Source organism: Aspergillus brunneoviolaceus (assembly GCF_003184695.1).
Source record: "Aspergillus brunneoviolaceus CBS 621.78 unplaced genomic scaffold BO95scaffold_5, whole genome shotgun sequence".
NCBI classification, from domain to species: domain Eukaryota; kingdom Fungi; phylum Ascomycota; class Eurotiomycetes; order Eurotiales; family Aspergillaceae; genus Aspergillus; species Aspergillus brunneoviolaceus.
In genome coordinates this window covers 295,859-323,849 of record NW_020290735.1, presented here as the reverse complement: position 1 = coordinate 323,849, position 27,991 = coordinate 295,859, and the positions used below count along the sequence as shown (strand labels likewise).

General features: G+C 53.6%; 8 protein-coding genes across 8 annotated transcripts; 5 read left to right on the top strand and 3 right to left on the bottom strand.

Moving 5' to 3' along the window:
• The first annotated feature begins 824 nt into the window (after window positions 1-824).
• Window positions 825-2,421, top strand: BO95DRAFT_196448 (class I SAM-dependent methyltransferase). Its single transcript, XM_025580995.1, has 2 exons — window positions 825-1,158; window positions 1,258-2,421. The coding sequence occupies exons 1-2, from the start codon at window positions 968-970 to the stop codon at window positions 2,147-2,149; spliced, it is 1,083 nt and encodes a 360-aa protein (XP_025446788.1). The 5' UTR covers window positions 825-967; the 3' UTR covers window positions 2,150-2,421.
• A 684-nt stretch (window positions 2,422-3,105) lies between these two features.
• On the bottom strand, window positions 3,106-5,064 carry BO95DRAFT_404566 (Set1-mediated histone H3-K4 methylation subunit Swd1). Its single transcript, XM_025583961.1, has 5 exons — window positions 4,796-5,064; window positions 4,683-4,744; window positions 4,522-4,610; window positions 4,317-4,457; window positions 3,106-4,257 (listed from the first exon to the last, which is right to left on the bottom strand). The coding sequence occupies exons 1-5, from the start codon at window positions 4,863-4,865 to the stop codon at window positions 3,168-3,170; spliced, it is 1,452 nt and encodes a 483-aa protein (XP_025446787.1). The 5' UTR covers window positions 4,866-5,064; the 3' UTR covers window positions 3,106-3,167.
• Window positions 5,065-5,604: 540 nt separating this feature from the next.
• BO95DRAFT_196212 (DNA-directed RNA polymerase II core subunit RPO21) lies at window positions 5,605-11,531 on the top strand. The gene is made up of 5 exons (XM_025580994.1): window positions 5,605-5,899; window positions 5,976-6,132; window positions 6,207-6,277; window positions 6,340-11,204; window positions 11,259-11,531. The coding sequence occupies exons 1-5, from the start codon at window positions 5,771-5,773 to the stop codon at window positions 11,272-11,274; spliced, it is 5,238 nt and encodes a 1,745-aa protein (XP_025446786.1). The 5' UTR covers window positions 5,605-5,770; the 3' UTR covers window positions 11,275-11,531.
• Window positions 11,532-12,188: 657 nt separating this feature from the next.
• BO95DRAFT_427728 (ubiquitin ligase complex subunit HRD3) lies at window positions 12,189-16,598 on the top strand (the record flags this gene model as incomplete). The annotated part of the gene is made up of 9 exons (XM_025584812.1): window positions 12,189-12,231; window positions 12,342-12,485; window positions 12,573-14,516; window positions 14,590-15,041; window positions 15,084-15,093; window positions 15,244-15,452; window positions 15,568-15,591; window positions 15,808-16,392; window positions 16,509-16,598. 9 exons carry the CDS (start codon window positions 12,189-12,191, stop codon window positions 16,596-16,598), a joined length of 3,501 nt encoding a protein of 1,166 aa, XP_025446785.1.
• A 160-nt stretch (window positions 16,599-16,758) lies between these two features.
• Window positions 16,759-18,942, bottom strand: BO95DRAFT_438622 (glycoside hydrolase). The gene is made up of 5 exons (XM_025585558.1): window positions 18,659-18,942; window positions 18,401-18,592; window positions 17,773-18,245; window positions 17,096-17,681; window positions 16,759-17,034 (listed from the first exon to the last, which is right to left on the bottom strand). Exons 1-5 carry the CDS (start codon window positions 18,718-18,720, stop codon window positions 16,896-16,898), a joined length of 1,452 nt encoding a protein of 483 aa, XP_025446784.1. The 5' UTR covers window positions 18,721-18,942; the 3' UTR covers window positions 16,759-16,895.
• Window positions 18,943-19,079: 137 nt separating this feature from the next.
• BO95DRAFT_438621 (Kelch motif domain protein) lies at window positions 19,080-21,862 on the bottom strand. The gene is made up of 3 exons (XM_025585557.1): window positions 21,361-21,862; window positions 21,204-21,290; window positions 19,080-21,130 (listed from the first exon to the last, which is right to left on the bottom strand). Exons 1-3 carry the CDS (start codon window positions 21,530-21,532, stop codon window positions 19,293-19,295), a joined length of 2,097 nt encoding a protein of 698 aa, XP_025446783.1. The 5' UTR covers window positions 21,533-21,862; the 3' UTR covers window positions 19,080-19,292.
• Window positions 21,863-22,109: 247 nt separating this feature from the next.
• Window positions 22,110-24,564, top strand: BO95DRAFT_438620 (WD40 repeat domain-containing protein). Its single transcript, XM_025585556.1, has one exon. The coding sequence runs from the start codon at window positions 22,317-22,319 to the stop codon at window positions 24,297-24,299; it is 1,983 nt and encodes a 660-aa protein (XP_025446782.1). The 5' UTR covers window positions 22,110-22,316; the 3' UTR covers window positions 24,300-24,564.
• Window positions 24,565-25,366: 802 nt separating this feature from the next.
• Window positions 25,367-26,988, top strand: BO95DRAFT_449601 (S-adenosyl-L-methionine-dependent methyltransferase; the record flags this gene model as incomplete). Its single annotated transcript, XM_025587958.1, has 7 exons — window positions 25,367-25,395; window positions 25,566-25,689; window positions 25,767-25,851; window positions 25,959-26,082; window positions 26,233-26,428; window positions 26,453-26,594; window positions 26,675-26,988. The coding sequence occupies 7 exons, from the start codon at window positions 25,367-25,369 to the stop codon at window positions 26,986-26,988; spliced, it is 1,014 nt and encodes a 337-aa protein (XP_025446781.1).
• Window positions 26,989-27,991: the final 1,003 nt, after the last annotated feature.

Here is a 27,991-nt window from a genome sequence, read left to right as displayed (position 1 = left end):
TTTCCCTTTGCCGTTTCCACCTCCTCTCTTTGCTTTTTACTACTTCTTGACCCCCGTTCTTCCGTCTCTTGAGTATTCTTGAGCTTCTCCTCCTTTCCCTTTCCCTCCCCCCCAGCTCGTTACAATTGATCCCGCTCGGGACAGTTTGGTCCTTTAAATCCCACAGTTAGTGGCTTCGGACGGACAGAGATTAGTGACGGTCCTCGACTTTCATACCATACCAAAGGGCCCCGTGACCGCCATTCTTATTCTTATTCTCATTCTCATTGTTCCTCGATTGTCCATCGTCATCCTCCTCGTCCTCCTCGTCCTCCTCGTCCTCCTCGTCCTCCTCGTCCTCCTTCTCTTCTTCAGGTTGTGGTGTTCCTCGACGAACCTTCAGCCTAACTACGCGGGGACTCCATCAGAGACATCATTTTCCTCTTTGGTCTCGTTCTGTTGGTCCAGATCAAATAGAATCGATTGCAAATCAATTGATCCCCGCATGTGCGTGTGTGCCTGCTGTGGGACTGGATGTTGGAGATTCTGCTAGCCTTCTGTCATTTTTCCCTAGTCAAATTTTCCTTTACATTTCCTGCCTTGCACAATTTCCTCACCCTTTCCAATCTCTTGTTATTCATTTCGGTCAACGAACGGCCTACCGCCCGCTCTGCCCCTCTTTGGTGGATCTGTATACTCTGAGATCAATTTTTACCTGCTTTGATCTTCCTCATTACTACCCTATGTACACTCTGACCGTCGAACTATATTTTCTACTTCCAGTCCACATACAATTGGTGGGTTAACATCAGCTGTTCTTGGCCGTTGCTGCCCCTAACCAGGATTCTCTGCGTGCAACTCACTCGTACGCCGTCTGCACCAACTGAGAGAGGCCTCCTTCTGACGATCTTCCCTCTCCTGGCCTCTACAGCCTATTCGGTCTACCTGAATATTCGGGAACGAACAGGCTGTACACCATTCGACCACTATGGCATCGCCTACTCGCAACTATTATACTTCTCCAGCAACGGACCCCGCTGAGATAGCTCGCTCTAGGCAAAACTCAGATGTTATGGAGATTTACGGCATCACAGACCGCGAAAATCTAGAGCATAGTGCCGGCGATAGTGATGCTGCCAACCGCAATGGGTCTCCGAGCATGAGTAGTACTTTCAGCAAGTAAAGCTCCCCATTCCTTCTTCCAATCTGATTGAAAATCTGCCACAATTAAGTGACTAATCTCCGAGCACGGTCATTCCGTGGCTCTCTGTGGTCTAGGCTCTCACAGAACTACCCCCCCTATGAAGAAAATGGCAGAATGTATCATGGTTTCCGGAAAGGAGTCTACATGTTACCATGCGATGAGCAGGAGCAGGACCGCCTCGACATCTTCCACAAGCTGTTCACGGAAGCGCGAAAGTCGGACGGTTTGATTTACGCCCCGCACCCGCCGAATGGACGGTTTTTAGACCTGGGCTGCGGAACGGGTATCTGGGCCATTGATGTGGCACATAAGTATCCGAAGGCCCATGTGGTTGGAGTTGACCTTGCGCAAATACAGCCTGACAATCATCCTGAAAACTGTCATTTCTTTGCACCATTCGATTTTGAGAGTCCCTGGGCCATGGGTGAGGAATCCTGGGACCTAATTCATCTGCAAATGGGCTGTGGCAGCGTTGTGGGCTGGCCAAACCTCTATCAGAAGATCTTCGCCCACCTTGCACCGGGCGCTTGGTTCGAGCAGGTGGAGATCGATTTTGAACCACGCTGCAACAACCGTCCTTTGGAGAAATTGGCTATGTGGCACTGGTATCAATACCTGAAGCAAGCAACACAGGATACGATGCGTCCAATCGCACACAATTCTCACGAGACAATTAAGCAACTCGAGGAAGCCGGTTTTACGCAAATCAACCATCAAATCGTGGGCCTACCGCTAAACCCTTGGATCCCTGATAAGCACGAGAGCAAGGTCGCCCGGTGGTACAATCTGGCAATCTCGGAGAGTATTGAGTCTCTCAGTCTGGCACCATTCAGCCGTGTCTTTCAATGGCCGGTGGAAAAGATCAGGCGCATCTCCGAGGAGGTGAAATCCGAAGCCTTTAACCCAGACATCCATGCTTGGAACCTCTTACATATCTACCAAGCGCGAAAGCCCCTCCCCAATTGACATTGCTGTGTTGATGGCCAATGCAGGACTGGCTCAAATAACGTACGCCGATCTTGAATCTTGCGTGCGGTTCTCGACATGGACGGCGGTGTATGACACCGCCTACGGCATCTCTGTTCTCTTCTCCTTTGCGGGGTGTTGTAGTAGAGTCATGTATTGGCCCGTCCTTTCCCTGCATCTCCCGGCCTGTGTGGGCATGCATCTCTGCAGCGCAATTGGGGTGGTTGACTTGACAGCATCAGACTGTCTCTCAGCCTCGCAATGAAGTTCGTGAGCGGCTCATCAATACAGTATTTCGGTTGCGCCCCGTGTTGGTCCCTGTTCAATTGCCAACGGAACGGAATGCATCCCTAGGATCAATGCACAATGCAAGGAAGATCTATCCTACCTGCATTTCCGGCTCGCAGAGGCGGTGCAACACATCAAATCCTTTGGCAGCATACCTGCCGAGAGTCTTTCCGTGACATCTTCCAATGGATGCCGCTGCAGCCCGGGATCTTAGACAAGGAAAGGCCAAAGGCCTGATGAATGTCTCGCATCCATTATGGATGCTAGTGTGATGCGAGTTCTATGGGTCATGCCCGTGGCCGATTTGAGGGTCCGAGCGTCTGTAGAATATTCACGGAATAGTCTACCGACACCCACTGGTCCAAGCATTGAAGGAAATACTTCAATTTTGATTACGAGAACCCCTGGACAAAGCTAGGAGCCGCAACCATGCGGAGCACTTTCTGAATCATGTTCTTGGCAATTAAGGAAGAAAGGCATCCAAGGGAACGATGACCCATTTCTCTGTGAGGAGCTTATCAAGTCTTCTTTCTTTCAACCCAGAAACTCCCCTCAATCAACTCCGTAAGTATACCGAGTGCCAGATCCTTGCTTTTTCGCCAAACGCCCAGCGGTCTTCAAAGAAAAACCTAGCTGACATGCTATGATATAGTGAAGCACAAACAAAAGTGACCTACGAATCCATGGCATGGTATGCGACACAAGGGAATAGGAGCGCAAGGTGGGATGGTCAGCGCCGCCGGCCTTTTTGACCTCGTGCAGTACCATTTTTACCGCTTGCAGTGCTTTCCTTCTCTCCCTCACTATTCGCGTTCATCCATTCTCGACCTGCACCCGGACTGCGTCGCCTCATTGTGCCTGGGCCGACAGCTACGATCTCTTCTTCGCTTTCGCTATCGGAGATGTCGAGCAGGACAGGCATCCGGAACGATGTGATTTCCTCCTCGTCAGTGCCGGTTTTAATAGGCTCAATGGTGAGCACATCGGGAACTTCGTCTTCCTGATCGAGACGACGTTGGTGGATTTCTTCTGCTGGGTGAATGTCGAACTCGTCTTCGCGTTCGACGTATTCCACATTCTCTTCGACCTCACCAAAATCAGGCGCCAGCGCTGACCATTTCTGGGGAGTCACTATTGACCAAGTATAGATGCAACCGGATTCCAGACCACAAGCTACAACCATCGGGCGACCAGGATGCCACTCCACCACCCCCAGCTCCTCCCGGGGACCCTCCAGGATCTTGACCAAAGACCCGTGACTCCGTTCCCATACGTAGATGTCGGGGTTCATGAATGTGGATGCCGTCACAAATTCACCAGTCGAGGAGAAAGTGACGTGGTTCCAGCTCAGTCGATTGACTACATCCTGAAACTTATGTTCCACCTGGAGCTTGATGTTGCTGGGCTCTAAATCAATACCGAGCTGCGAGAGGTCCGGCATGAGAATCGTGCGTATGACGCGATCGGAGCTGTTCACCAACAGGTCCCTGCCATTACTTGCTAGACGAAGTAGAATCACTACTCCATTGCACAGACGAGTAGAATGGATAGTGGTGCACGTCTGGGTCTCTATGATGTTGATCCAGCCCTTCGACGTGCCTGCTATTATATGGTTTCCTAGGGCGGTGAAGATGGTCACACAGGTCGAGTGCTTCGCATCTTGTGCAGCTTGTTTAGCAGCAGCCGCGGCGTCGAGCTCCTCGCCTTTAGCGGGAGGTGGACGGAAAGGCGCAGAAGGGAGAATGCGCTTGACAGGTTTGGAGGAGGAGACATCGACAAGAACGGGCTGATCCTCGAACAGAGAGGCGACAAAGAGCAAACTGCATGAACAAAGCTATTAGTGAACAATGCGATATGGATTGACCGAGGAGTCTCGTACTGGTTATAAGGATGAAGTTCGGCGATATATACAGGCGCCTCGAAGCGAACGGTGCGAACTCGGGAACCATCTTTCAGATCCCACAAGATACATTTCCAGTCCTGAGAGGAGCTTAAAAGATATCTACCGTCTCTCGACCAACTAAGTACTCCCAATCAAATTAGTTCATTTTGTCCAAACCGCGCAGACGAGAAACGTTACGTACCTCAGCGATTGGATCTGTCTGGTATGACCGCGTAGCTTGCGTGCTACCCCATTGGTTTCCACGTCAAAAATCACCACCGTACCGTCCACCTAAGGCCGAAGATTACTATTATGGTTTGAAAGAAACACGCGACTTGCGGTATGATTGTGATGAAGACCAACCCGACCGGATGCCAAATAATCTCCCTTGCGGTTAAATCGCAGACACGTAGCATGGCCGCTTCCTGTAAAAGTCAGCGCTAGAATCGAGAAGTAATACCCAGAGCGAAACATACTAAGTTTTTCCGATAACGTGTCTGGATAGTCCTGGGCGAGGACAAAGGGATCAATGAGAGACAAATTCATAGCGTACGTAGTGTGGAACGACCGAGGCGCGGCTCAGAGACCAAAGATGGTATCTAGAGCGTCATGCAAGGAGAATATGAGAAGCGATCCCAGCCTGCAGAGAAAGGCCGGGAGAAGATTGCGAAAGTGACCATGCAGGATTGCCAAGGTTGCTAATTATTATTCACCAAGCAAGCGGGGAGGAGAGGGGAGAGGGAGGGGAGCGATCGAGATCTTTTATATTCGTATTTCAAGTGGAAGAGGCAGCAAAACAGCAGAAAGATAGACGGCGGGTGGCGGGCGGTGAGAAAGGGTCCTTTGAAGCGAGGGCGGCTGACTCCACTTTTCTTTCACAGTAAGCAACAGTAAGCAAGCTGGTTGGCCACCACCTCACTTCCTGGGTTTAGTTTGAATGAGTTATAAAGCCGGGTGAGTTAGCGCGACGAGGTGCGGCTCAGAAAACTCGTTGCCCCATTGCCGACTAACCTGACGTCCATTCATCTCCCTTCCATCACCTCGACACGCCCTCCCTCCATCACATCCACCCCCACGACCATCGCGTTTTGCGTCGCGATATCACTTATACGCCACTGAGATATCGCCAAGCACGATCGCGTTCCTCTCCTCCTCGCCCTTTTTCGAGCCTTCGCACAGTCGGTGGATCTAGGTCGCAGGCGCCCTCGTGGCAAGGGCTGCCAGAGGCCTCAGCCGGCCAGCTCGCTTTCTCCTCCTCCTTCCTCCTCCCTCAACGTCCCTCTCATCATCGCCGTATCTCTGTCGAGAAAGGCTGCAAGCACAGCTTCCTTTATTTCTACGACTTCGCCCCCCTCACGTCTTTGCGCGACCACCACGTCTCGAACCCCCATTGACCGACTGACGCAACGCACCGCTTATTAAAAGAACACCTCACCGCGACAACTGTCATCATGGCGAACGTTTACTTCCCATATTCCAAGGCGCCTTTGCGCACCATCAAAGAAATTCAGTTTGGTCTCTTCTCCCCGGAGGAGATCAAACGGATGAGCGTGGTTCATGTTGAATACCCGGAGACGATGGTTTGTTCTTCTCGGTGTTCCTTCAAAGCACGAAGCGGCAGCGGGTGGCGCTAACGCGGGAAACACTTCCCAACAGGATGAACAACGGCAACGTCCGCGCACGAAGGGCTTGAACGACCCCCGCCTCGGAACGATCGACCGACAATGGAACTGCGAGACTTGCGAGGAAGGTCAAAAAGAATGCCCCGGGCACTTCGGGCACATCGAGCTGGCGACTCCCGTTTATCATATTGGTATGTTGACCGGCAAACACTACAACCCATATCAAAGGCTGCGCATACTAACTCTTCGCTTTTGCGTCTTTCAGGTTTCTTGACTAAAATCAAGAAGCTCCTTGAGACGGTCTGCCACAACTGTGGCAAGATCAAGGCCAATACGGTTAGTCATCCCTTTAGGGATGGCAAATCTACTACGGCGGTTTTGCTAACTTGAGACACCAGTCCGATTCTAAGTTTCTAGAAGCCCTGCGCATGAGGGACCCCAAGAAACGATTCGATGCCATCTGGCGCCTCTCCAAAGATGTGCTGATCTGCGAAGCCGACCCTCCTCCGGATGATGAGGATCCTTTCTCGAAAGAGAGCTCCAAGCCTTCGCGGATGCATGGTGGATGTGGTAACGCGCAGCCTACCATTCGCAAGGAGGGTATCACGCTCGTCGGCACTTGGAAGCCCAACAAGATGATGGACGAGATGGATATGCAACAACCCGAGAAGAAGACCATTACCCCTCTAATGGCTCTGAATGTCTTTCGCAGCATCACCCACGAAGATACCCGCATCATGGGCTTGAGCAACGATTATGCTCGTCCTGAGTGGATGATTATCACAGTCCTTCCAGTCCCCCCTCCGCCGGTCCGTCCTAGTGTGCTTGTCGGCGGTAGCACCAGTGGCCAGCGCGGTGAGGATGACTTGACTTACAAGCTTGCTGAAATCGTTCGAGCGAACCAGAATGTTCAACGCTGTGAGCAAGAAGGTGCTCCCGAGCACGTGGTGCGCGAATTCGAGTCTCTCTTGCAGTATCACGTCGCCACCTACATGGACAACGATATTGCGGGTCAGCCGAAGGCCATGCAGAAGTCCAACCGTCCAGTCAAGGCTATCCGCAGTCGTCTAAAGGGTAAAGAAGGTCGTCTTAGACAGAATTTGATGGGCAAGCGTGTCGACTTCTCTGCCCGTACCGTCATTACCGGTGATCCGAACCTGTCACTCGAAGAGGTCGGTGTGCCGAAGAGTATTGCAAAGACATTGACATACCCGGAGGTCGTGACCCCATACAACATCGAGAAACTGCAGCAGCTTGTACAGAACGGGCCGAACGAGCACCCTGGAGCCAGGTATATCGTTAGAGACAATGGCGAACGCATTGATCTTCGCCATGCTCGGAGAGCGGGAGGTCAGCAGTTGTTGTATGGGTGGAAGGTGGAACGCCATCTTATGGATGGTGATGTGATTCTTTTCAACCGTCAGCCATCTCTGCACAAGGAATCCATGATGGGTCACCGCGTTCGTGTCATGCCGTATTCGACTTTCCGCATGAACTTGTCTGTGACGTCCCCCTACAACGCTGATTTCGATGGTGATGAAATGAACTTGCACGTCCCGCAATCTGAGGAATCGCGCGCCGAGCTCAGCCAGCTCGCACTGGTGCCGATGAATATTGTTTCCCCCCAGCGAAACGGCCCACTTATGGGTATCGTGCAGGATACTCTTTGCGGTATTTATAAGATTTGCCGACGTGATGTCTTCCTGACGAAGGATCAGGTCATGAATCTGATGATGTGGGTGCCCGACTGGGATGGTGTTATTCCTCCCCCAGCTATCTTGAAACCCAGACCCCGGTGGACTGGAAAGCAGATGATCAGTATGGCCCTGCCTCCTGGCCTGAACCTTCTACGCGTGGACAAGGACAGCTCGCCATTGGCGGAGAAATTCTCTCCCTTGGCTGATGGTGGTCTCCTCATCCACGGAGGACAGTTGATGTATGGTATGTTTTCCAAGAAGACTGTCGGAGCCAGCGGTGGCGGTGTCATCCACACCATTTTCAACGAAAACGGGCCTTGGGCTGCTGTGGGTTTCTTTAACGGTGCTCAAAGAATTGTCAACTACTGGTTGCTACACAACGGTTTCAGTATCGGTATTGGTGACACCATTCCTGACGAGTTAACAATTCAGCGCATCGAGAACTGTGTGAAGAACCGCAAGAAGGAGGTTGAGGAAATCACTGCCAGCGCCACCGACAACACGCTCGAGCCTCTACCCGGTATGAACGTCCGTGAGACTTTTGAGAGCAAAGTCTCGCGTGCTCTGAACAATGCTCGTGATGAAGCTGGTAGCGAGACGGAGAAGAGTTTGAAGGATCTGAATAATGCCATTCAGATGGCTCGTTCCGGATCCAAGGGTTCAACCATTAACATTTCTCAGATGACCGCTGTTGTGGGACAACAGTCCGTCGAGGGCAAGCGTATTCCTTTTGGTTTCAAGTATCGGACTTTGCCACATTTCACGAAGGATGACTATTCTCCCGAGTCTCGTGGTTTTGTCGAGAATTCCTACTTGCGTGGGTTGACCCCGACCGAGTTCTTCTTCCACGCTATGGCTGGTCGTGAGGGTTTGATCGATACTGCCGTCAAGACTGCTGAAACCGGTTACATCCAGCGTAAGCTGGTCAAGGCGCTTGAAGAGGTTATGGTCAAGTACGATGGTACTGTCCGTAACTCCCTGGGTGACATCATCCAGTTCATCTATGGAGAGGATGGTTTGGATGGTGCCCACATTGAAAACCAACGTGTCGATGTCATCAGGTGCTCGGACGACAAGTTCCGCGATCGTTTCCGCGTGGATCTCATGGATCCTGAGCGGAGCCTCGGACCGGAGGTTTTGGAACAAGCCAATGAGATTGCGGGTGATGTTGAAGTCCAGAGACATCTGGATGAAGAATGGGAACAGCTTCTCAAGGATCGTGCATTCTTGCGCACCGTGGCCAAGGAAGACGATGAGATGATGCAACTTCCGATCAACGTGCTACGTATTCTCGAGACGGCTAGATCCACCTTCAAGATCCGTGATGGGGCCATTAGTGACCTGCACCCCGCGGAAGTCATTCCCCAGGTTCGCGCTCTTCTGGATCGCCTGCTGGTTGTGCGTGGTGATGATGTTATCTCGCGCGAGGCTCAAGAGAGTGCGACGATGCTCTTCAAGGCTCAGCTTCGCAGCCGTCTTGCATTCAGACGACTGGTCACTGAGTACTCCCTGAACAAACTTGCGTTCCAGCATGTCATTGGAGCTATCGAGATGAGATTCGCCAAGGCTGGTGCTAATCCTGGCGAGATGGTTGGTGTGCTTGCGGCTCAGTCTATTGGTGAACCTGCTACGCAGATGACTTTGAACACTTTCCATTTTGCTGGTGTTTCATCCAAGAACGTCACCCTCGGTGTCCCGCGTCTTAAGGAAATTTTGAATGTTGCTACCAACATTAAGACGCCTTCCATGACGGTCTACCAGGAAGCCGGAAACACGTTCAACAAGGAGAGTGCGAAGCAGCTTCGTAGTGCTGTCGAGCATACCAGCTTGCGATCCGTCACCGAGGCTACCGAGATCTACTATGATCCGGACATTCAAACCACTGTCATCGAAAACGATCGGGATATGGTGGAGTCTTACTTCATCATTCCCGAGGATGTCACGGACGACATGTCCCGTCAGTCCAAGTGGTTGCTTCGTATCATCCTCAGTCGCCCTAAGCTTCTCGATAAGGGGCTTACTGTTCAGGACGTTGCCTCCAAGATTAAGGCCGCTTATCCCAAGGATATCGCTGTTCTGTTTAGTGATAACAACGCAGACGAGCAGGTTATCCGTATCCGTCAGATCCAGGATTACAAGGAAGACGAGGAAGATGACGACATCGAATACGATGTCACGCTCAAGAAACTTGAGCAGCATCTTCTGGACACCCTGACCCTCCGTGGTGTTCCTGGAGTGGAGCGAGCGTTCATTAATGAGAAGAGCAAGGTTCGCGTCCTGGAAGACGGTTCGCTCTTTGCTAGCAAGTCCGACCCGCTCTGCAAGGAATGGGTTCTTGAAACCAGCGGTTCGTCACTTGGTGAGGTTCTGGCAATCCCTGGTGTCGACGCCTCTCGCACATATTCCAACCAGTTCATTGAGGTCTTCGAAGTGTTTGGTATCGAGGCCGCTCGTACTGCTGTGCTTCGTGAGTTGACCCAGGTGCTGGCGTTCGACGGCTCTTATGTCAACCACCGTCACTTGGCGCTGCTGGTTGATGTTATGACTGTCCGCGGTTATCTGACTCCGGTCACCCGTCACGGTATTAACCGCGCTGACAATGGTGCTCTGATGCGTTGTTCGTTCGAAGAGACTGTGGAAATTTTGTTGGAGGCTGCCGCTTTCGGTGAGCTCGATGACTGCCGTGGTGTGTCGGAGAACTTGATTCTGGGACAGATGGCACCTGCTGGTACTGGAGAGTTCGACATTTACCTTGACCAGAACCTTCTCAACACCGTGGTGTCAGACAATGCCCGCCACGGCGTGATGGGAGCCGTTGGTGCCAAGGATGCGATCTTCTCGGATGGCGCTGCTACGCAGTATGATACTGGTTCGCCCATGCAGGCCAGTGCCTACATTGGCTCGCCCGATCCGGAATCGAACTTCTCCCCAATTCGTCAGGCAGGCGCCGAAACCCCGGGTGGTTTCACTGAATACCAGCCCAGTGGCGGCTTTGGAGGCGGTTTCAGCCCGGCGGCCACGAGTCCAGCTGGCTACTCCCCCAGCAGTCCGTTCAGCGCGAACCCGACTTCACCTGGTTACTCTCCTACGTCGAGCTACTCGCCTACCTCTCCAGGTATGGCTATGACCAGCCCCCGCTTCATGACATCTCCTGGATTCTCCCCGGCCAGTCCTTCATTTGCCCCAACTTCGCCGGCCTACTCTCCTACGTCGCCGGCGTACGGGCAAGCCTCTCCTACGTCGCCTTCCTATTCGCCGACCTCGCCTGGGTTCTCGCCGACGTCCCCGAACTACAGTCCTACGTCTCCCAGCTTCAGTCCAGCGTCGCCGGCGTTCAGCCCTACCTCTCCAAGCTACAGCCCGACCAGTCCTGCCGTTGGTGGTGCCCGACACCTGTCACCTACCTCACCCACCTCTCCCAAGTACACCCCAACATCGCCTGGATGGTCTCCCACGAGTCCTCAGACGTACTCTCCAACGTCTCCCAACTTTGCCGGCTCGCCGACGTCTCCTGGTGGACCTACTTCCCCAGGCTACAGCCCGACGTCGCCGGCTTTCAGCCCTACGTAAGTGTCTCCCCCCTCAGACAGGGTACAACAAGGTACTAATCTGCAATGCAGGTCTCCACGCCAGTAAAGTTCGAGCTTTCGTGACGTGTCTCCTTACGACTTTCGCTGTATCATTGTATTATCACCTCATCCTGACAAGTTGGAAAGGGAGAAAAGAAACGAAAAAAACGTCTTGCATTGTATGTTGCGGAATTGGTTGGTTATATCATGCCGAAATCTGGGCGTTTGCAGCCTGCTTCTCTTTCCCATTCCCATTCTGAATGTATGTTCTTTTTCTTCTTGCACACCAGCCTGCAGGTTTATTACCCTTATTCAATACTAGCTTTCCTACAACCAATCCAGCCTGCTAAAATTGCGAATGGGTTTTGTGGGTCTGGTTTCATGCTTCCTTGTTTTGTTTCCCTTTTTTGTGTGCATTTGAAATACCAAGCGTTTAGACCAGACTATGCTCATGCATCATGACTTGATCATGAGGAATGAGTGGGTTTACAGAGAAATGTCTCTTTTCGCGTGAAATTGCATGGAGGATGATTCTTTCGTTGCTTTCAATTGCTGCGTGTATTTGCTGCTCTTACTGCGATCAATGGCCCGGCTCTGCCCCTGTACGCCCCTGTACATGGACATACGAATGCGGACGGGGGGCATTGATTTGGAAGAGCTTATGACCTAATAAAAAAGACCCAAAAAATGTGAAAAATCCCCATTGAGCCGAAGATAAACTGGAGTAGAATGTAGTACAGGTAGTTAGATGAGATGATGACTGAACTTCGGAGCGCCAGTGCTGTCGGGGAAACGCCAGGTGGCCGCTTTCCTTTCCGCCTTGCCGCGCGCCGGAGATAGCGTGAGGAGAACCCATCTATCATCATCATCACCACCATCATCATCGTCATCATCACTGGTTGCCGATTACCCACCAGGAAGTGAGCTCAGAGTCGCCATGCGCCTCTCATTGCTCACCTCTACTAGAATCTCCCTGACAACATGAAAAACCGCTGGTTGTGGCAAATCCTGCCACTGGCGCTACGTGAGTACTTCTGCTGCTCTCTAACACCTCCGCGGCGGAGCTGGTCCCGAGCTTGACAATGACGCGATAGCCATAGCCACTGACTGACTCCTGTTGACTTCCATATCTAGTCCTGCTGCTGCAAGCCTTCCTAGTTGACTGTTATGATCAAACCGATGATTTATTCTCCACGATAGATGCTGTACATGAATCCCAGACGCCATTCGTCCAGTCCTCAAGCCGGTCTGAGGACGCTCAACTCCCACTGGGCCAAGGTGAGATTGATCTGTCATCTTATCCTCATCATCACCGCCTACTGCAACCATCACCCGTGTCTAACCACACTGCTTTGGTGTAAGCAGAACGCGTCGAACATGCCCTTCGAATCCTCCGAGACTCCAAACTCTCCGTCGTCGCCCCGGACACGAAACCCTCCGGTCTGGTGGGGTACGCCTGGTACTATGCCCAGGAAGCTTTCCGGATCCTCTTCATGAACGCACCGAGCTCATCGTCGGACGGTTACCACGCTCCCAAGCAAAAGATTCACCCGGATGTCGCTAAAGCCGTGCACGAGCTCACGATCGCCGCGGAGGAGGCGCACAACCCGGACGCGATGTTCCTGCTCGCGGAGATGAACTTCTACGGCAACTTCACGCACTCGCGCGATTTCCAACGGGCCTTCCACTGGTACCAGGCACTGGCGTCTGCCACGGGCAACAGCACCGCCCAGTATATGCTGGGGTTCATGTACGGCACGGGCGTGGGCGGCTCCGTCGAGCGCGACCAGGCCAAGTCGCTCCTGTACCATACCTTTGCGGCGGAGGCCGGCAACACCCGGTCGGAGATGACGCTGGCGTACCGTCACCATCAGGGCGTCGGGGCCCCGCGCGACTGCGACCAGGCGACCTATTACTACAAACAGGTGGCCGACAAGGCGATCGCGTATCTCCGGTCCGGCCCGCCGGGCGGCCAGAGTATGATCCGTGAGTCGTACCGGTGGGCGGACGAGGAAGGTGGCGTCTACGGAGAGGGCGCCAGTGTGTCGACGGCGGGGTTGCGAGATTCGGCGCACTCGGGAGCCGACGCGAATTTGGAGGATGTCCTTGAGTATCTGGATCTGATGTCGCGCAAGGGCGAGCTGAAGGCCACGTTCAGTCTGGGCAAGATGTACTACGAGGGCGGGCGGGGCTTGCCGCGCAATTTCCGACGGGCGATGCGGTATTTCAAGCAGGTCACTCGGCGGTATTGGAATCAAGATGGCTCCGTGAACCCAAACCACCCCCAGGGAATCGAGAAGTTGGCGGCGAAGGCGGCGGGTCATGTTGGACTGATGTATCTGCGCGGGGAAGGCGTGGAGCAGAATTTCGCGACGGCGTCCAGCTGGTTCCGGCGGGGACTGGCCAACGGCGACGCGCTATGCCAGCATGAACTTGGCTTGATGTACCTGCATGGGTATGGCGTGACGCCGGACGCTTTCCGGGCGGCCTCGTACTTCCGGTCGGCGGCGGACCAGGACTTTCCGGCGGCCGAGACGAGACTGGGCGCCCTTTTCTTGGACCAAGGGGACGTCCCGACCGCTACTAAGTACTTTGAATTGGCGGCCCGATGGGGTTCGATGGAGGCGTTCTATTATCTCGCCGAACTGTCCAACAACGGGGTCGGCCGCAAGCGGCACTGCGCGATGGCGGCCTCGTATTACAAGATGGTGGCGGAGCGAGCGGAGGCCATCCATTCTTCGTTCGAGGAGGCCAACACGGCGTATGAGAACGGGGACAAGGAGCGGGCGCTCATCCCCGCGATGATGGCGGCGGAGCAGGGCTACGAGCACGCGCAGTCGAATGTGGCGTTCCTCCTGGATGAGCAGCGCTCGCTGGTCTCGCTGGATTCGATCCTCCCGGGAGCAGCCAAGAAGAGTCGACCGGCCCTACTCCGCAACGCCGCGCTGGCTCTAATCTACTGGACGCGGTCGGCCAAGCAAGCGAACATTGACTCCCTGATTAAGATGGGCGACTACTATCTTAGTGGTACTGGCATCGCGGCGGACGCCGAGAAGGCCTCGACCTGCTACCACACCGCCGCGGAAGCACACTACAGCGCTCAAGCGTACTGGAATTTGGGGTGGATGCACGAGAACGGTGTGGCGGTCGACCAGGACTTCCACATGGCGAAGCGGTACTACGATCTGGCGTTGGAGACCAGCCCCGAGGCTTATTTGCCGGTGAAGCTGAGTTTGTTGAAGTTGCGGATGCGGGGGTATTGGAATTGGCTTACGAATGGGGATATCAATCCCATCCAAGAAGAAGAGGGTACGTTTTGATCTCACCACTTGACCCGATAGGGAAATCCGCTCGATGTAGTTGACACGAACCCCAAATGCAGCAGCCAAGCCCCACCGCACCTTCAAGGAGTGGATCGCCGCATTCATTGAAAATGACGAAGAAGAGGAAGCCAATTACCGTGCTCAGCTGTACAAACGGGGTGAGGACGAGGAGGACGATCTGATGTCGGCGGGGCGCGGGTTGGATGAGCGCCATAACCACGAGGACGGCTACTATGATGATCTGGACTTGGATATCGATGAGAGCGTGCTGGAGGGACTGATCATTGTTGGGTTGGCGGCGACCTTGTTGATACTGGTGTATATGCGACAGCAGCGGAATCGCCAGAGACAAGATGGTGGGAACCTGGCTGTGGCTGGTGGCGGCAATGGCAATGGGATTGGAAATGGCAACGGGTTTGGCAATGGCAATGGCAATGGCAATGGCCTTGGGGATCGGGGGTTCTTCCCTCGACCTGGCAATCCAGAGTTCGCGCAATGGGCGGCGGGGGGAGTAGGACATTAGAATAGTTGATTGGTGATGAAGAAATTGTAGTTGTGTTGTTGTGAGTTTGTCTTCTAAATCTTCGACCGGTTGGAGCATGTGACCCTCTCTGGCTTATCGATAAGCACAGCAGCTTTATCGCTCCGTTTGCTCCTCTCCTCTCATCCTTGATCTCCAACTGAACTCTATGATTGAGCTTGATGATGCTCAGACATTGCATTTCTTCTCCTACGCCTCTCTGATGACCTGAGCCTAGAGCCTACAACGGACTACACTCCATTCCAGTCTAATACACAGACGAAGATGAGCGGGACCAACAAACGTCGTCGTCTCAACCCCTCACCGTCCTCCACCTTGACCAAGCCGTTCAAGTCCCCTCTCCGCAGACCTGCCCCTGCTACAGAAAGTCTAGATGGGGCGGTAACCGGTAGTCCGGGACTGAACACTGTAACCTCGGCGCAGAGCATGTTACCCCCCTGGTGTATTTGTGGTTCAATGCATGCGAGCTAACGGCACCGCTTGGCTATAGATGCAGGTACAGCTGCAGGTACAGCTGCAGGTATGTACAGAACACACCGGCTACAGCATCAAGCCACCCATAAACCCACAGAACAGTACCAATAACTCCGATCCCAGGAATTGTCACAGCTGCAGCTACTACAACGACAATCCCAACCTCGACTTCAACTCCACGCCTCCAAAACCAGGCACGTACCCTGCCTGCTCTCGCGAACCCGCCGTGACCAGGAACTAATCCATCGAACTCCCCCAGCAGCAACAACAAACACAATCCAGTACCAGCCCAAGCAACAGCATAAACCCCACGCCCACCAAATCTTTAACGCGACCACGTCCACGCCCACGCACCCTCTCCAAACCCGGCATCCCCCAAACACCCCAAAAACCCACCCCCCTTCCGGTCCCTTCTTCGCCCACAACAACCGAGCTCTCCTCACTAACAACCCAAAGAGCCACCCTCCTCGCGCACCTCCACGCCCTGACCGCCGAGTACGACACTCTCCAACAGGCCCGCCGCATCGAAACCCAAAACAAAACCGTCGAGCTGGAGCGGTTGATTCACAAGTGGAAGGAGGTCAGCCAGCGCGCCGCAGAGGAGGTGTTTCTGGGGGCTAGGGAGCGGGTAAATCGGATGGGGGGGTTGCAGGCCCTGAAGTCGGGGAATGGGTCCGGGGCGGGGTCGGGGTCTTGGGGATGGGATTGTGAGGATCCTTCTACTTCTCTTTCTGCTGGGTTGCAGGGGCGAAGGCAGAGCTGGGAGGGGGATTATGAGGACGCGATTGGAGGTGAAGAGAATAGGGCTGGGAAGGAGGGGCGGGATCACGATGACGATGAAGAGCAGGTTCGTTTACGCTTCTCTTTCATCCGGGTTTTCTTTTTTTTTTTTTTTCTCATGCCGTCAAACCGGGGGGAGTTGGTTGGCTGGGCTGGGGCTATGCCTGATGCTGATGATGGCAGGAGCTTACGATGGGAGTCATGCTGAAGATGATGAAGATTGAGTTCGGGATTATTGGGTATGATGTTGAGAGGGAGGGGTGGGTTACTTAGGTTTAGGTGGTGTACGCGAGGAGGTGTGATTTGATCCCCTGGAAGTATGCTCAAGACTTGGGTTACTTTCAGATTATGATCTCATGGAAGCAGTCTGGTGTAAGTAATAGGTTCGTTGATTGGGCTGTAGAATTCCTCCTGTGCGGTTTACTGATCTCAAGCAAGGTTCATAATCGATGCAATTTATCCTCATTCTTTGATCGAGTTACATGAGAGCACTTCTCAGCCATCAGAAAGCTGCACAGCATATGTTAACCACTAGTAAACTATATCTTACCCTGCTATGCAGATGATCCGCTACTCCTTCTCAATATACTGCTCGAAGATCTTCCCAATCTGCTTAGCACTCTCTTTCGGGAGGCGCTTCTGCCCATTCTCATAATCCACATAAGTCACGCCGAATCGAGTCTCGTACCCCTCGGCCCACTCGAAGTTACTGCGCATCCAAAGTTAGCAAGCCCAAACCCAATTTACCAGACCAGACAGATAAAACTTACTCCATCAAACTCCACGCCATGTACGCGCGCACATTCACCCCGTCGAGCGTATACGCATCTGCCATGGCGGCGATATAATCCCGGAAATACTGCACGCGAAACTCATCCTGCAGCAACTGCTCGACGGGCAGATTGTTCTCCCCCTTCAGGCTCGTGCCATTCTCCGTCACGTAGATCTTCGGCTGCCCGTAGCGGTCACTCAGCCACTTCAGCAGCTTCCGGAACCCGATGGCACACGGACGCAGCCACGCCGACTGGGTCTCGGGGCCGATCCACTCGCCCGCCTTGTTCTGCAGCAGGATCTCCAGGTTGCCGGCGGTGTCGGTGGGGTCGGGCTCGCCGGTCTTGGCCTTGATGTAGTTGGCGCAGTAGTGGTTCATGCCGTAGAAGTCGTTGCTGCCGAGCACGAGGGCGCGGTCCTCGGCGGACCAGGCGGGGAGCCGGTCGCCCAGCTGCTGCACCATGCTGTCCGGGTACTTGCCGTGGTAGATGGGGTCGGCGAACCAGGAGATGGCGAATTCGATCTTGCGGGTGCACGCCTCGACGTCGGCCGGGTTGGCCGGGTCCCAGGGTTCGGCCCAGTCGCCTGTTGGCAAGGTTCACTGCATCAGCCTCACTTCACCTCGCCTCGCCTCACCCCTTCACAAACAATTAGGGAAGGGAAGAATGGAACGAACCGTTCAGCGTAATCCCGATCTCCCCGCCATCCCTCTCCTTGAACTCCTCCCGATACACCTTCACCGCCGCCCCATGCGCCACCAACAGGTTATGCCCGACGATCCACGGCTCCCGCGACCCATCCCCGACACTGCTCTTGGAGCGGTCGCTCGTGTGGCCCGGCGCAAACTGCCCGACGTTGTACCCGAGCACTGCACTGCACCACGGCTCGTTGAAGGTAATCCAGTGCTTGACGCGGCTGCCGAACGCCGCGAACAGCACCCGCGCGTAGTGCGTGAAGTCCGCCACGAATTCCTCCTTGTTCAGCAGCCCGCCGTACCGCTTGTCCAGCTCGTCCGGCAGGTCCCAGTGGTACAGGGTCACCAGCGGGACGATCCCGGCGGCGTGCAGCCGGTCGATGAAGGCGCTGTAGTGGTCGATGCCCTTTTGGTTGATGGGGTCGTTGCGGCCGCCGAGGGGGATGATTCGGGACCTTTTTTTGGGGGGGAAGTTGTCAATTGAGTGATGGTGATTTAGAGCATGCTCTTGGAATAATAGGGGCCTTTGTTTGTGGAGGGAATAGTGGGAGGATGTCGCCGGGCTAACGATGGTAAAGGTGTTGTGAAGCAGGGAGGAGGGCTGGCTTACCATGAAATCGAAAATCGATACGCCTGGGCCCCGCATTGCTTCAGCAAGGCAATGTCCTCGTCGACCCGGTGGTACGAGTCGCACGCCACGTCGCCGTTCGACCCGTCGGCGATTTTGCCGGGGATCTTGCAGAAGGTGTCCCAGATCGACGGGCCGCGGCCGTCCTCGGCGACGGCGCCCTCGATTTGGTAGCTGAATTCGACGATTAGTTGGTTGTATTCCATTTCGTGGGAATTTTAGGTAAAGAAACAGACGTACCTGGCTGTGGCGAAGCCCCAAAGAAAATCTTTGGGGAGGGTGGAGGCACCTGCTGAACCCATGGTAGTTTTGTCTTGATGGTGCACAAGTAAGTATAAAGAGGGGGAGGGGAAGAAGTGAGATGCGTTGCTTGGAATGTAAAAGCTCCCCACGCAGTTCATGGGGCGTATTTATAGATGGATCACCCCATGATGAGAGGGGTCAAGGTGGCCGAAAGCACGGGCAGGATTCAGCATTGATCCAACCAGAGCATTGTGTCTGTATGATGCCGAGACAAAAGACAGAAGCGAAAGGTTGGAACTTGGAAGAATGGAACAAACATTGCCTTGTGTCTCTCCCACGCGGGGTCGAATTCCGGCTAAACGGACCGATCCCCGAATTGTATCGGGTTAAGCGCCCCCATTCCAAAACATCCAGAATAAGCATGCATAGCTCTTTTGAATACTAAGTAACAATAACATAATCACTATCAGTCTGAAAACTCCTAGTAAGATGCTCCTTCCATCCCGATCGCATCACAAGCGCCGTGCCAAGTAGCCGAAAGAGTAATAGAATAATAGGTCACAAGAAGTAAATCGTGATAAAAACAACCTCCAGATCATAACGCCTTGTCGAACTGCGACCAAACTGAATGCTAGATAATCTCCATTGTGTCCATGTCTTCACCTTCGAGATCATCCACATTCTCAGTGGCAACCCCACCACCCAGCAGCTGGGATGGCTTCAGGTCCTTGTGTAGCCCCTCGCCCAGCGACCCAACCAGCTCCAATTCCGGCCCCGCGATAATGCGACCCTCCATATCAACCACTTCGCAGAGATCGATGATGCTCTGACGACTGAGAGACTTGAACCCGTCAGTACGGACAACGCGGCCCCAGTGGCTGAGACAGAACTGAGCCGCACGCCGCATCAGCCATGACTCGTTCGTTCGACCCGCCCGCTCCCAAATGATCGCTGCGTTTTCCACATCGAGCTCTCGACTCAAGCGGTTGACACATAGCAGGCGCAGCTTGGGCATGTCGTACAGGTTAGCCATCACCAGCATCCCGGCTACGTCGATGATGTCGGAACAATACTCCGGGTGCCCCGCAATGCTATCTGTATACAGGTAGTATATGAAGGCACGAACAACCGAGTAGGGCTCAGGGATGTGCATCCGCTTCGAGTGGTACTCGGCCATTTGGGCGGAGTAGAGTCTCTTGAAGTGCGGCCACCGCAGCTGCAAGATGATCCGGTGCACATGAATGGGTGGAGAGGTGGCCGCGTTGGGCGAGAGAAACGCGGGTTCAGCCTGTGGATCAGAGTTGTCTTCCGAAGCATCATCCATTTCGAGGTGATCGGTGGGGTTAGCAGTAATGACAAAGTCAGCTCCACTACCAGACTCGGGCGTTTGATCAAACACGGCGGCGAGATCATGGCCTATACCAGATAGGGGCATGGGTCCGGTCTGGTCATCCATGTGCATTCTGCTTGGGTTAGGCGAAAAGGCAGACATTTCATTGCCCAGCAAACCGTATCTTTCTAGATCAATGCAAAGCACTTCGCTCATGTGGTTTTCATCGCTAGTCCCTGGGTTGGCTCCGGCGTCGAGGCTACAGCCAAGCAGCCAAGCTTTGGTACCACTGGCATTGACGGTGCAGTAGTGCCATCTAAATCCAGGCTTGAAGATCTCTTGGCCATCGGCGAGTCGCTGCCAGCGCAGCGAGTCAAGTTCCAACGAGGACAGGTTGCATTCATACGTGCGGACGGTCTCGGAGGGCGTGGTTAGGTCAAGGAGAACTCCTGATGCGTACGACTGAAAGTGAGTTCCAGAGAAAAGGGCGGGAACATGGGGACCAGACTGGAAACGCAGACACGAAACGGCTCCGGGAGCATTCGGCTTTCGTCGAGTCGAGGTCCTGGACTGGGTCCGGATCTGCACGCTGCCAGAGTTTGCTGCATAGTTGCTGGACCGGCCGGCAAGCTGTTGCGGGGGGCTACTAAACATAGTGTCTGGACTATAAGTCATCCTGCTGGCGGTCGTTGGGGATTCCACGGTACCTTGCGATGTCGCCATTCCAAGAGATTGCATGTCTTTGAGGTCCAGCCACCAGATATCCGTTGTCCGTTCCATGTTGGGGTCCAGGCCTCCAAAGATCCAGAGACGGCCGCCCCAGACCCAGGCAATATGGTCGAAGCGGGCGGTGAACGCCCAAGTACGAGACCAGGTCCAAGTTTTCAGATCCAAGTAGCAGAGCTCATCGAGAATAACGTTGTTTTCGCCCGTCACGCCCCCAATGATGAATAGCTTCTCGTCATAAATCACCGCAGCATGGCGAGCCCTTCCTCGCGGGATTGGTCCACGGATTTCCGGCTGGGTCCAGTTCGAGGTGGGGATGTCGAGAATGACAACATCGGAAAGGTACTCGCGGTGTTCGTTTTCTCCACCGAAAACAATCAACTTGTCGCCTTGGTACAGGGTAGCCGTATGACCTGTGTGTGATGAAAGAACATAAGTATGTACAGCCGTTTTGTGAAACATCCAACGAAGTGCGGGGGAGCTAACCCATGCGAACACCGGGGATATCCCCATAATTATCAACCAATTCCCAGCGAAGTGTACTCAGATTCAAGCGGAGAACATGGTTATAGACTGCCTCAGCCAGACTTAGTGATTAGCATAGAGACACAAACTATCCGACATGGAATGGAAAAATGACAACCTTCATCGGTGTACTGGTCGAAGCCACCGAAAGCGTAGATCTGGTCATTATTGCAATACGTCACCGACGCATTGACCAGGCACGCCGGCACATGGCCCAGTGCCTTGCGGATGCTCGGGCGGTAGTCCGCACTCCCGCGACGATCACCACTACCACTCGGACTCGGTGGCATAAGGAAAGTATTCTGTGATCTCTGAGAAGTACTTGTAGGTGGAAGGGAAGCCATCTGGCTGGCGATTTGGGGCCAAGGCAGTGGGTCGCCCGAGGACGAAGAAGCGTTACTATTCCGAGCGATTGTGGAGGACGGTTGCCGCGCCATCGGGGCACCGATAAGGATAGGAGACCTCGGTCTGATAAGAGCGGGTGAGAGACAGCACTACTATTCAGCAGCAGTGATGGGATTTTGACTGCTAGGTGAATGTCAAGTCAACTCAACTCGGTTGAATCATAATCTCATCGTTGATAAGTCGGAGAAACAAGCACCGTTCGGTTGAAGTACTTTTCACCCAAAGATGAAGACGGAAAGTTCCGAAGAAAGTCTGGAGACGGAAAAAGTTGACGCTGACCGCCACCGCAAGACCGGTCGATGCCTGATTGGGATAAGCCACATGTCAGGCGTTCGCCATCCCGCATTCGGACTAGCGCAGTCGTACCTCCAGTAACCAGTGGTTGCCATGGGAAAGAAGAACTATACGCTTTATTTATTCCTCTCCCCTGGATCCTCCTCTTCGAATCTCAAAAATCTCCCTCCCTCCTCTTCCCTCTTCATCTTCCTATTTTGCTTGTTTATCTGCTATCTGCTATATATTCTGCTGTATTCTATACTGCATTTTCACTTTTGACCTCTTCAGCCTGTCAGTCCAAGCCAGTAAGTAGTCGACTGCAATTGGCGTCACTACCGGAGCTTGAAGACCTGGTCTCCCGTTGCATTGTTCGCACAATAACTATATACCCACATGGCTACTCCGACCGTATCTACCCCCGTGAAGACTCACCATGGGATCTTCTCCACAAAAACTGCCGGTGGTCGTATGCCCCTGACGCCGTCTCCGCGCAGACGCGATAGTGTGGCCTCGAACCACTCCTCCCCTTTCACTCCCCAATGCGGAGCTGGAGAGACGGGCAAAGAGTTTGGCAAGTCTGTCTACGGCGGCAATCTCTCCTCATACTTTGCCAAGTCAGTCTCCAAGCCGACACGCAAGTACCACGAATCTCCCAAATCCAACCTCTCCACCTCCCGCAGCTACCGGGAGTCTCCCAAGTCCAACATCGCCCGCGCTCGTCCTCGCAAGTCCCCTAAACACCTTGAGTTAGGAGTATCTGAGTGGGCTTTGACGGGTACTGGACCCTCTTCATCACAGACTCCGTCCAAGGAGCGACTACGCAAAGAAGTCACCCGCAAGGAAGTTACCCGCAAGGAAGTTACCCGCAAGGAAGTTCCTCGGGAGAAGGTTGCCCGCAAAGAAGAGATCCGGACGACCCGGACGACGAGGTCGGGAAAGACTACTGTTCGTATTGCGCACAACGCTGGCGACCGATTCATTCCCAACCGCACGGCTAGCGAAGGACTTGTGACTGCTGGAACAGCCAAGCCCGAGGAGAGCCAGCGCCCAAAGAGCACAAGCAGCGAGGGATCATCTGTTCTGGCGAACGCAGCAAGCGCTTTTGATATCGGTGGCCGCGGAAGCGAAGAAGATCTTACCGCAGCTCTTGAGAGCCTTGGAATCGACGACAGCGAGTCTACTACCTCCTACACCAAGCCCGCGCCTGATGCTGTTGCCTACGAATCGTCACTTGCCGATGCTTGCGGAGTGAACTTGAACACCCGTATTTTGGCCTTTAAGCCTCCGCCTCCTGAATCCTCCAAGCCTATTGATCTGCGCGCTCAGTACAATCGTCCTCTTAAGTCTGCCAAGTCTCAATCCGCCCAATTCCGCAGAAGGGTTCAGACGGCCCCTGAGCGTGTTCTTGATGCTCCTGGTCTGCTTGATGATTATTATCTTAACCTTCTGGACTGGAGCTCTGGCAACCAGGTCGCCATTGGCCTTGAGCGTAATGTTTACGTTTGGTCCGCCGACTCCGGAACAGTCAGTTGTTTGTTGGAGGCACCTTCTGACACTTATGTGAGCAGTGTCAAGTGGAGCGGGGATGGAGCGTACGTTGGCGTGGGCCTGGGTACCGGCGAGGTGCAGATCTGGGATGTTGAAGAAGGAACCAAGCTTCGCAGCATGTTCGGCCACGACTCCCGCGTCGGCGTTATGGGATGGTCCAAGCACACTCTTTCCACCGGCGCCCGCAGTGGTTTGGTTTTCAACCACGATGTCCGCATCGCCCAACACAAGGTTGCCGAGCTGGTCTCCCACACCTCGGAGGTCTGTGGCTTAGAGTGGAGACCCGACGGTGCTCAGCTCGCGACGGGAGGCAACGACAACTTGGTCAACATCTGGGATGCTCGCTCCCTCAGTGCCCCCAAGTTCACCAAGACCAACCACCGCGCCGCTGTCAAGGCTCTCAGTTGGTGCCCCTGGCAGTTGAACTTGCTCGCCACTGGTGGTGGCTCGTATGACCGCCATATCCACTTCTGGAACACCACCACCGGTGCACGCACCAATAGCATTGACACTGGCTCCCAGGTCACCAGCTTGCGGTGGAGCAACCACTACCGCGAGATTGTCAGCTCAAGCGGTTTTCCCGATAACTCCCTCAGCATCTGGAGCTACCCGACTCTGGTTCGGAATGTGGAGATCCCTGCCCACGAGACTCGTGTGCTGCACAGTTGCTTGAGCCCCGACGGTCAACTCCTCGCCACCGCGGCCGCCGATGAGAGCTTGAAATTCTGGAAAATCTTCGAGCGCAAGCCGGGAACCAGCGCCGCGGCTTCCCGCGAAGGTGGTATTGGCAGCAAGGCGCAGATGACCAAGTCCATGACCATCCGGTAGATCCGGTTTGAAGAGTTGTGATGACACCTGCTTTCTCACTTTTCCTTTTCGGGCTTACTATATGTTCAACATGATGCGTTCTATATCGTAGACCGGCGTTTGTCTCGATACCACTTGCGTTTCTCTTTTTGTGTACAGCGGATATTCAATGGTGTGATGGAGTTCGGACGGTGACTGGAAGGACAAGGCGCTGTGATTTAGGATGTTTGTCTTGTCTTCAGTGCTTCGGATCTTGTATAGAAATTGGTGACCAATAACAAACCTTTTTAATCATGATTCTACTGCTTCATTGTTTGGATATCGTTCAATCAAGGTCTCCATCAGAGTAAAACTTAGGGAGGAGTGCTATCTTGGCCAGCCCGTCCAGTCGCGCCTTCAATAATCTGGCAGGATCTCCTTGAGGCCTGTGCATCTTTCCTCCACCTCCAGGTTAGTTGATCTGTGAAGAAGAAGGCTAAGGTAGGGGCTCTGCCGTGACAGGCCTCTATATTAGTATTTGGATGGTGCATGTATATTCTACTTACCCCTTTGTCTATGGAAATTCAATACCTCTGGTACTGGAATTACTGCTGCCGGTGTCATAGTCTTAATATGTCAATTTCCGGAGTACGGAGTACTCCAAGGTCCGTATTCATTACTACCAATGTACCAATGTACGTAATTACCCCCGTGAGTCAGTGTCCGCAGCATGTGACGCTTTCCCCCGCGGGATATAAAAAGGCATCCAACTTCTCCCTTCCGCCACCTTTCTTTTCTGATCCTCAGCCCTGTTCTTTTCCTTTTTGGACTGATGATATATACTCCGATACGCAGAGACTGTACCAATCGAGTTGCAAACCTCTGAAAGGAACGTCCTGCCGGTAGTCTGAGTCCTGAGCCCTGAGTCTATGCAGATGGGTGGTTGTATTCAATCCCGTGTCCTGTGATTTGTACCGTACTTGTTTATCTGCTTGGAGAAGAACCTGAGATACCCCTAATATCGCATCGGGGAACGAGGGTTATTGAAGCTGAACATCCCTTCTCTCAGCTCTCTTCTGATTAGACTATGGACTATAATCCTTGCCAGCATGGCTAACCGCATTCGAGCCTCGTTTCGGTCACTAGCGTGTTGAGGGTGTGGGGGGGGAAGAAGAAGAAGGGGGATCTATATAAGCCTTCCATAGCAGACCGCAGGGCTTCTTCTTGGCTCAGGGCTCTCAACTTTCAATCATATTTCTACTGCATAGCTCAGTATTTAAGAATCCAGCCATGGAAGCTCTCTTCCAGCAAGTCCGCTCGCTCGCCCAGAGCAGGCGACGGGAAGCATCGCAAGGATGTCCTGGACTCGCTGCAGGAGTTGCGCAACTCGATCGAGAAGCTGGACGATACGGTTCAGCGTTTCACATTCTACGTAAGTCCAGTATAGCATATCAAGTGGTGTCCCTCTTTCCATTAGACTTACTGATCAATCTCTGAATGATATGATAGAACCTACAAATGGCAGCCTTGCGGGTCGGAATCGACCTCAGTCTATTCAGCTCCCTTGTGGAGAGCGAGAAGCCTCTCGCTGTCGGTGAGCTGAGCGACAAAACTGGGGCAGATCTGATCTTCCTGGATGAACCCAGCTGATGCCGTGAGATACGAATGTGAAGAAAAGAGATCCATTAACTATGGAATCAGGCCGCATGCTTCGTTACCTCGCGTCATTCGGCGCCATCAAAGAGACCGAAAAGGACACCTTCACTTCCACCAACATCTCCTCCACCTTTGCCCTGTTAGGCTTCCAAGCCGCCATCTGCCACTAGTCAGTTGATCACCTTGCCTGGCACAGACGTACTGTACACAACCACGCAACTATACTAATGGGAATGGCTAGTTTCGACACAATGAACCCAGCCATTTAATCCCTCCAAACCTTCCTCAAGGAAACCAACTACGTTGATCCGAAGGACAGCGCTAACACCGCCCTCCAACGGGCCTTCAACACCACCCAACCTGCCTTCTTCTGGCTACAAACCCAGCCCGAAAAGTTGGCTTTATTCCAGGAATACCTCACGACCAACTGTGCTGGGATGTCCACCTTCCTCGACGCCTACCCCGTCCGCGAGCACCCCACCGCCCTGCACCCGGAGCGCGTGTTCTTCGTCGACGTAGGAGGCGGCTTCAGGCAGTAGGCCATCGCGTTCCGGAACCGCTACCGCGATCTCGCAGGGCGCGTCGTCGTCCAGGATCTGGCGCCGACGCTGCAGCATGCCATCCAGCATGCGGGGGTGGAGATGATGGAGCAGGATTTCTTCCAGCTGCAGGGTATTAAAGGTAGGTTTTCTCCCTTCTCGTCCTCCTTTCGAAGGACGAGAGAAGGACAGACCAAAGCTAATCTCTTGGTGACGGTTTAGGGGCGAAATTCTGTTACTTCCGGAACATCTTCCACGATTGGCCGGATAACAAGGCGCGGATCATCCTCCAGAACACGATCGAGGCGATGGCGGAGGACTCGATCATCTTGGTTGACGACATGGTGCTTCTAAATGCCGGCGTGCATTGGCAGGCCGCGCAGCTGGATATCCTCACGATGACGATGTTGGCGGCGCGGGAGCGAACGCAGGAGCAGTGGGATCAGTTGCTGCAGAGTGCCGAGTTGAAGGCGACGAGTATCCAGACTTATACGGCAAGTTTGGAGGATAGTGTTATTGAGGCTGCTCCGGTTTGACGTTCTGTGGGGAGGGGAGTTCTCATGGCGGTGGCAGCCCTTGTAAGCGAGGTCGTTTATATATACTAAGCGTGTCACCGAATAATGAGACAGGAATGATGACGATGATATAGGAATGATATAGCGAATGACTCACACTGGGCTGCAGTGGCCGACAGTTGAATTAGACCACCGTAGGTACCTATCCCCAAACGGATCTATGATGTCTTCTACTGCCGTTCTAACTATGTGCATGTAGATCATTGATCACTGGTTTTTTGTCTTGCACCTTTACAGGATGTCGACATCTTCCACCTCGGATATTTTTGCTCGCACAAGCGAGCATGCTCTCAGCTATAGTCCCTCTGATATCTCAAGGTCCCTTTCCGAAACAAACTCGAAAACCGACGCATCGGGGTTCTCCGAGTCTTTGCACCGTGCTGGCGGCCCGTATCTCTACTCAACCCAATAACGCCGACACCCACTTTTCAATGATGAAGGCGGCAGCTGCGTCGAAGGCAGGCACGATACACACAAGCACTTATGTAAAGAATCCAGCTCGGAACCATCCATGCTGGGTGCACAGTGTTTTGGTCATGACATATGGGGAGAGAATTGTTGTACCAGGTGCCCTCCTCATCTTCCCAAAGAAAATAATAACTTATATGCTAGCCAGATGCATTCTTGTACAGGTGGGACAAGCCCGTTTACGTGTTCATTCTTCCTAAACGGTCAAATTTAAAAATTACCTTTTGTGATTACCGAGATGTCCGAGATCGCCAAGCCGACGTATCTCCACCACAAGATCCATACGTTTCTTTATCAACCAGAGCTGCGAGGGCCGTGAGGGCTGCCACGGCCACGAGGGCTGCCACCACCGCGAGGACTACCTCGCTCGCATGGTGCACTGTACTATGCACTGAAGCAGAATACATAACTAAAAAAAAATGAGAGCGGTAGGTGTGTGAATGCCAGTGGAAAGAAGATTCTCGAAGTGGTGATCTTGAAGCTATTCCTAGCGCAC

Bases quoted from the DNA above. Each gene is read 5' to 3' on its own strand.
- BO95DRAFT_438622 (XM_025585558.1), bottom strand. From the start codon at position 18,720: ATGGGTTCAGCAGGTGCCTCCACCCTCCCCAAAGATTTTCTTTGGGGC. The intron at 18,246-18,400 runs GTAAGCCAGCCC...CCCCAAAAAAAG, and splicing joins TATCGATTTTCGATTTCATG to GTCCCGAATCATCCCCCTCG. The intron at 17,035-17,095 runs GTAAGTTTTATC...TTGGATGCGCAG, and splicing joins ATGGCGTGGAGTTTGATGGA to TAACTTCGAGTGGGCCGAGG.
- BO95DRAFT_438620 (XM_025585556.1), top strand. From the start codon at position 22,317: ATGGCTACTCCGACCGTATCTACCCCCGTGAAGACTCACCATGGGATC.
- BO95DRAFT_196448 (XM_025580995.1), top strand. From the start codon at position 968: ATGGCATCGCCTACTCGCAACTATTATACTTCTCCAGCAACGGACCCC. The intron at 1,159-1,257 runs GTAAAGCTCCCC...TCTGTGGTCTAG, and splicing joins ATGAGTAGTACTTTCAGCAA to GCTCTCACAGAACTACCCCC.
- BO95DRAFT_404566 (XM_025583961.1), bottom strand. From the start codon at position 4,865: ATGAATTTGTCTCTCATTGATCCCTTTGTCCTCGCCCAGGACTATCCA. The intron at 4,611-4,682 runs GTTGGTCTTCAT...CTTCGGCCTTAG, and splicing joins ATTATTTGGCATCCGGTCGG to GTGGACGGTACGGTGGTGAT. The intron at 4,258-4,316 runs GTACGAGACTCC...TTGTTCATGCAG, and splicing joins GAACTTCATCCTTATAACCA to TTTGCTCTTTGTCGCCTCTC.
- BO95DRAFT_196212 (XM_025580994.1), top strand. From the start codon at position 5,771: ATGGCGAACGTTTACTTCCCATATTCCAAGGCGCCTTTGCGCACCATC. The intron at 5,900-5,975 runs GTTTGTTCTTCT...ACTTCCCAACAG, and splicing joins TTGAATACCCGGAGACGATG to GATGAACAACGGCAACGTCC. The intron at 6,278-6,339 runs GTTAGTCATCCC...TTGAGACACCAG, and splicing joins GCAAGATCAAGGCCAATACG to TCCGATTCTAAGTTTCTAGA.
- BO95DRAFT_438621 (XM_025585557.1), bottom strand. From the start codon at position 21,532: ATGCCACCGAGTCCGAGTGGTAGTGGTGATCGTCGCGGGAGTGCGGAC. The intron at 21,291-21,360 runs GTTGTCATTTTT...TGGCTGAGGCAG, and splicing joins CGACCAGTACACCGATGAAG to TCTATAACCATGTTCTCCGC. The intron at 21,131-21,203 runs GTTAGCTCCCCC...CATCACACACAG, and splicing joins TATCCCCGGTGTTCGCATGG to GTCATACGGCTACCCTGTAC.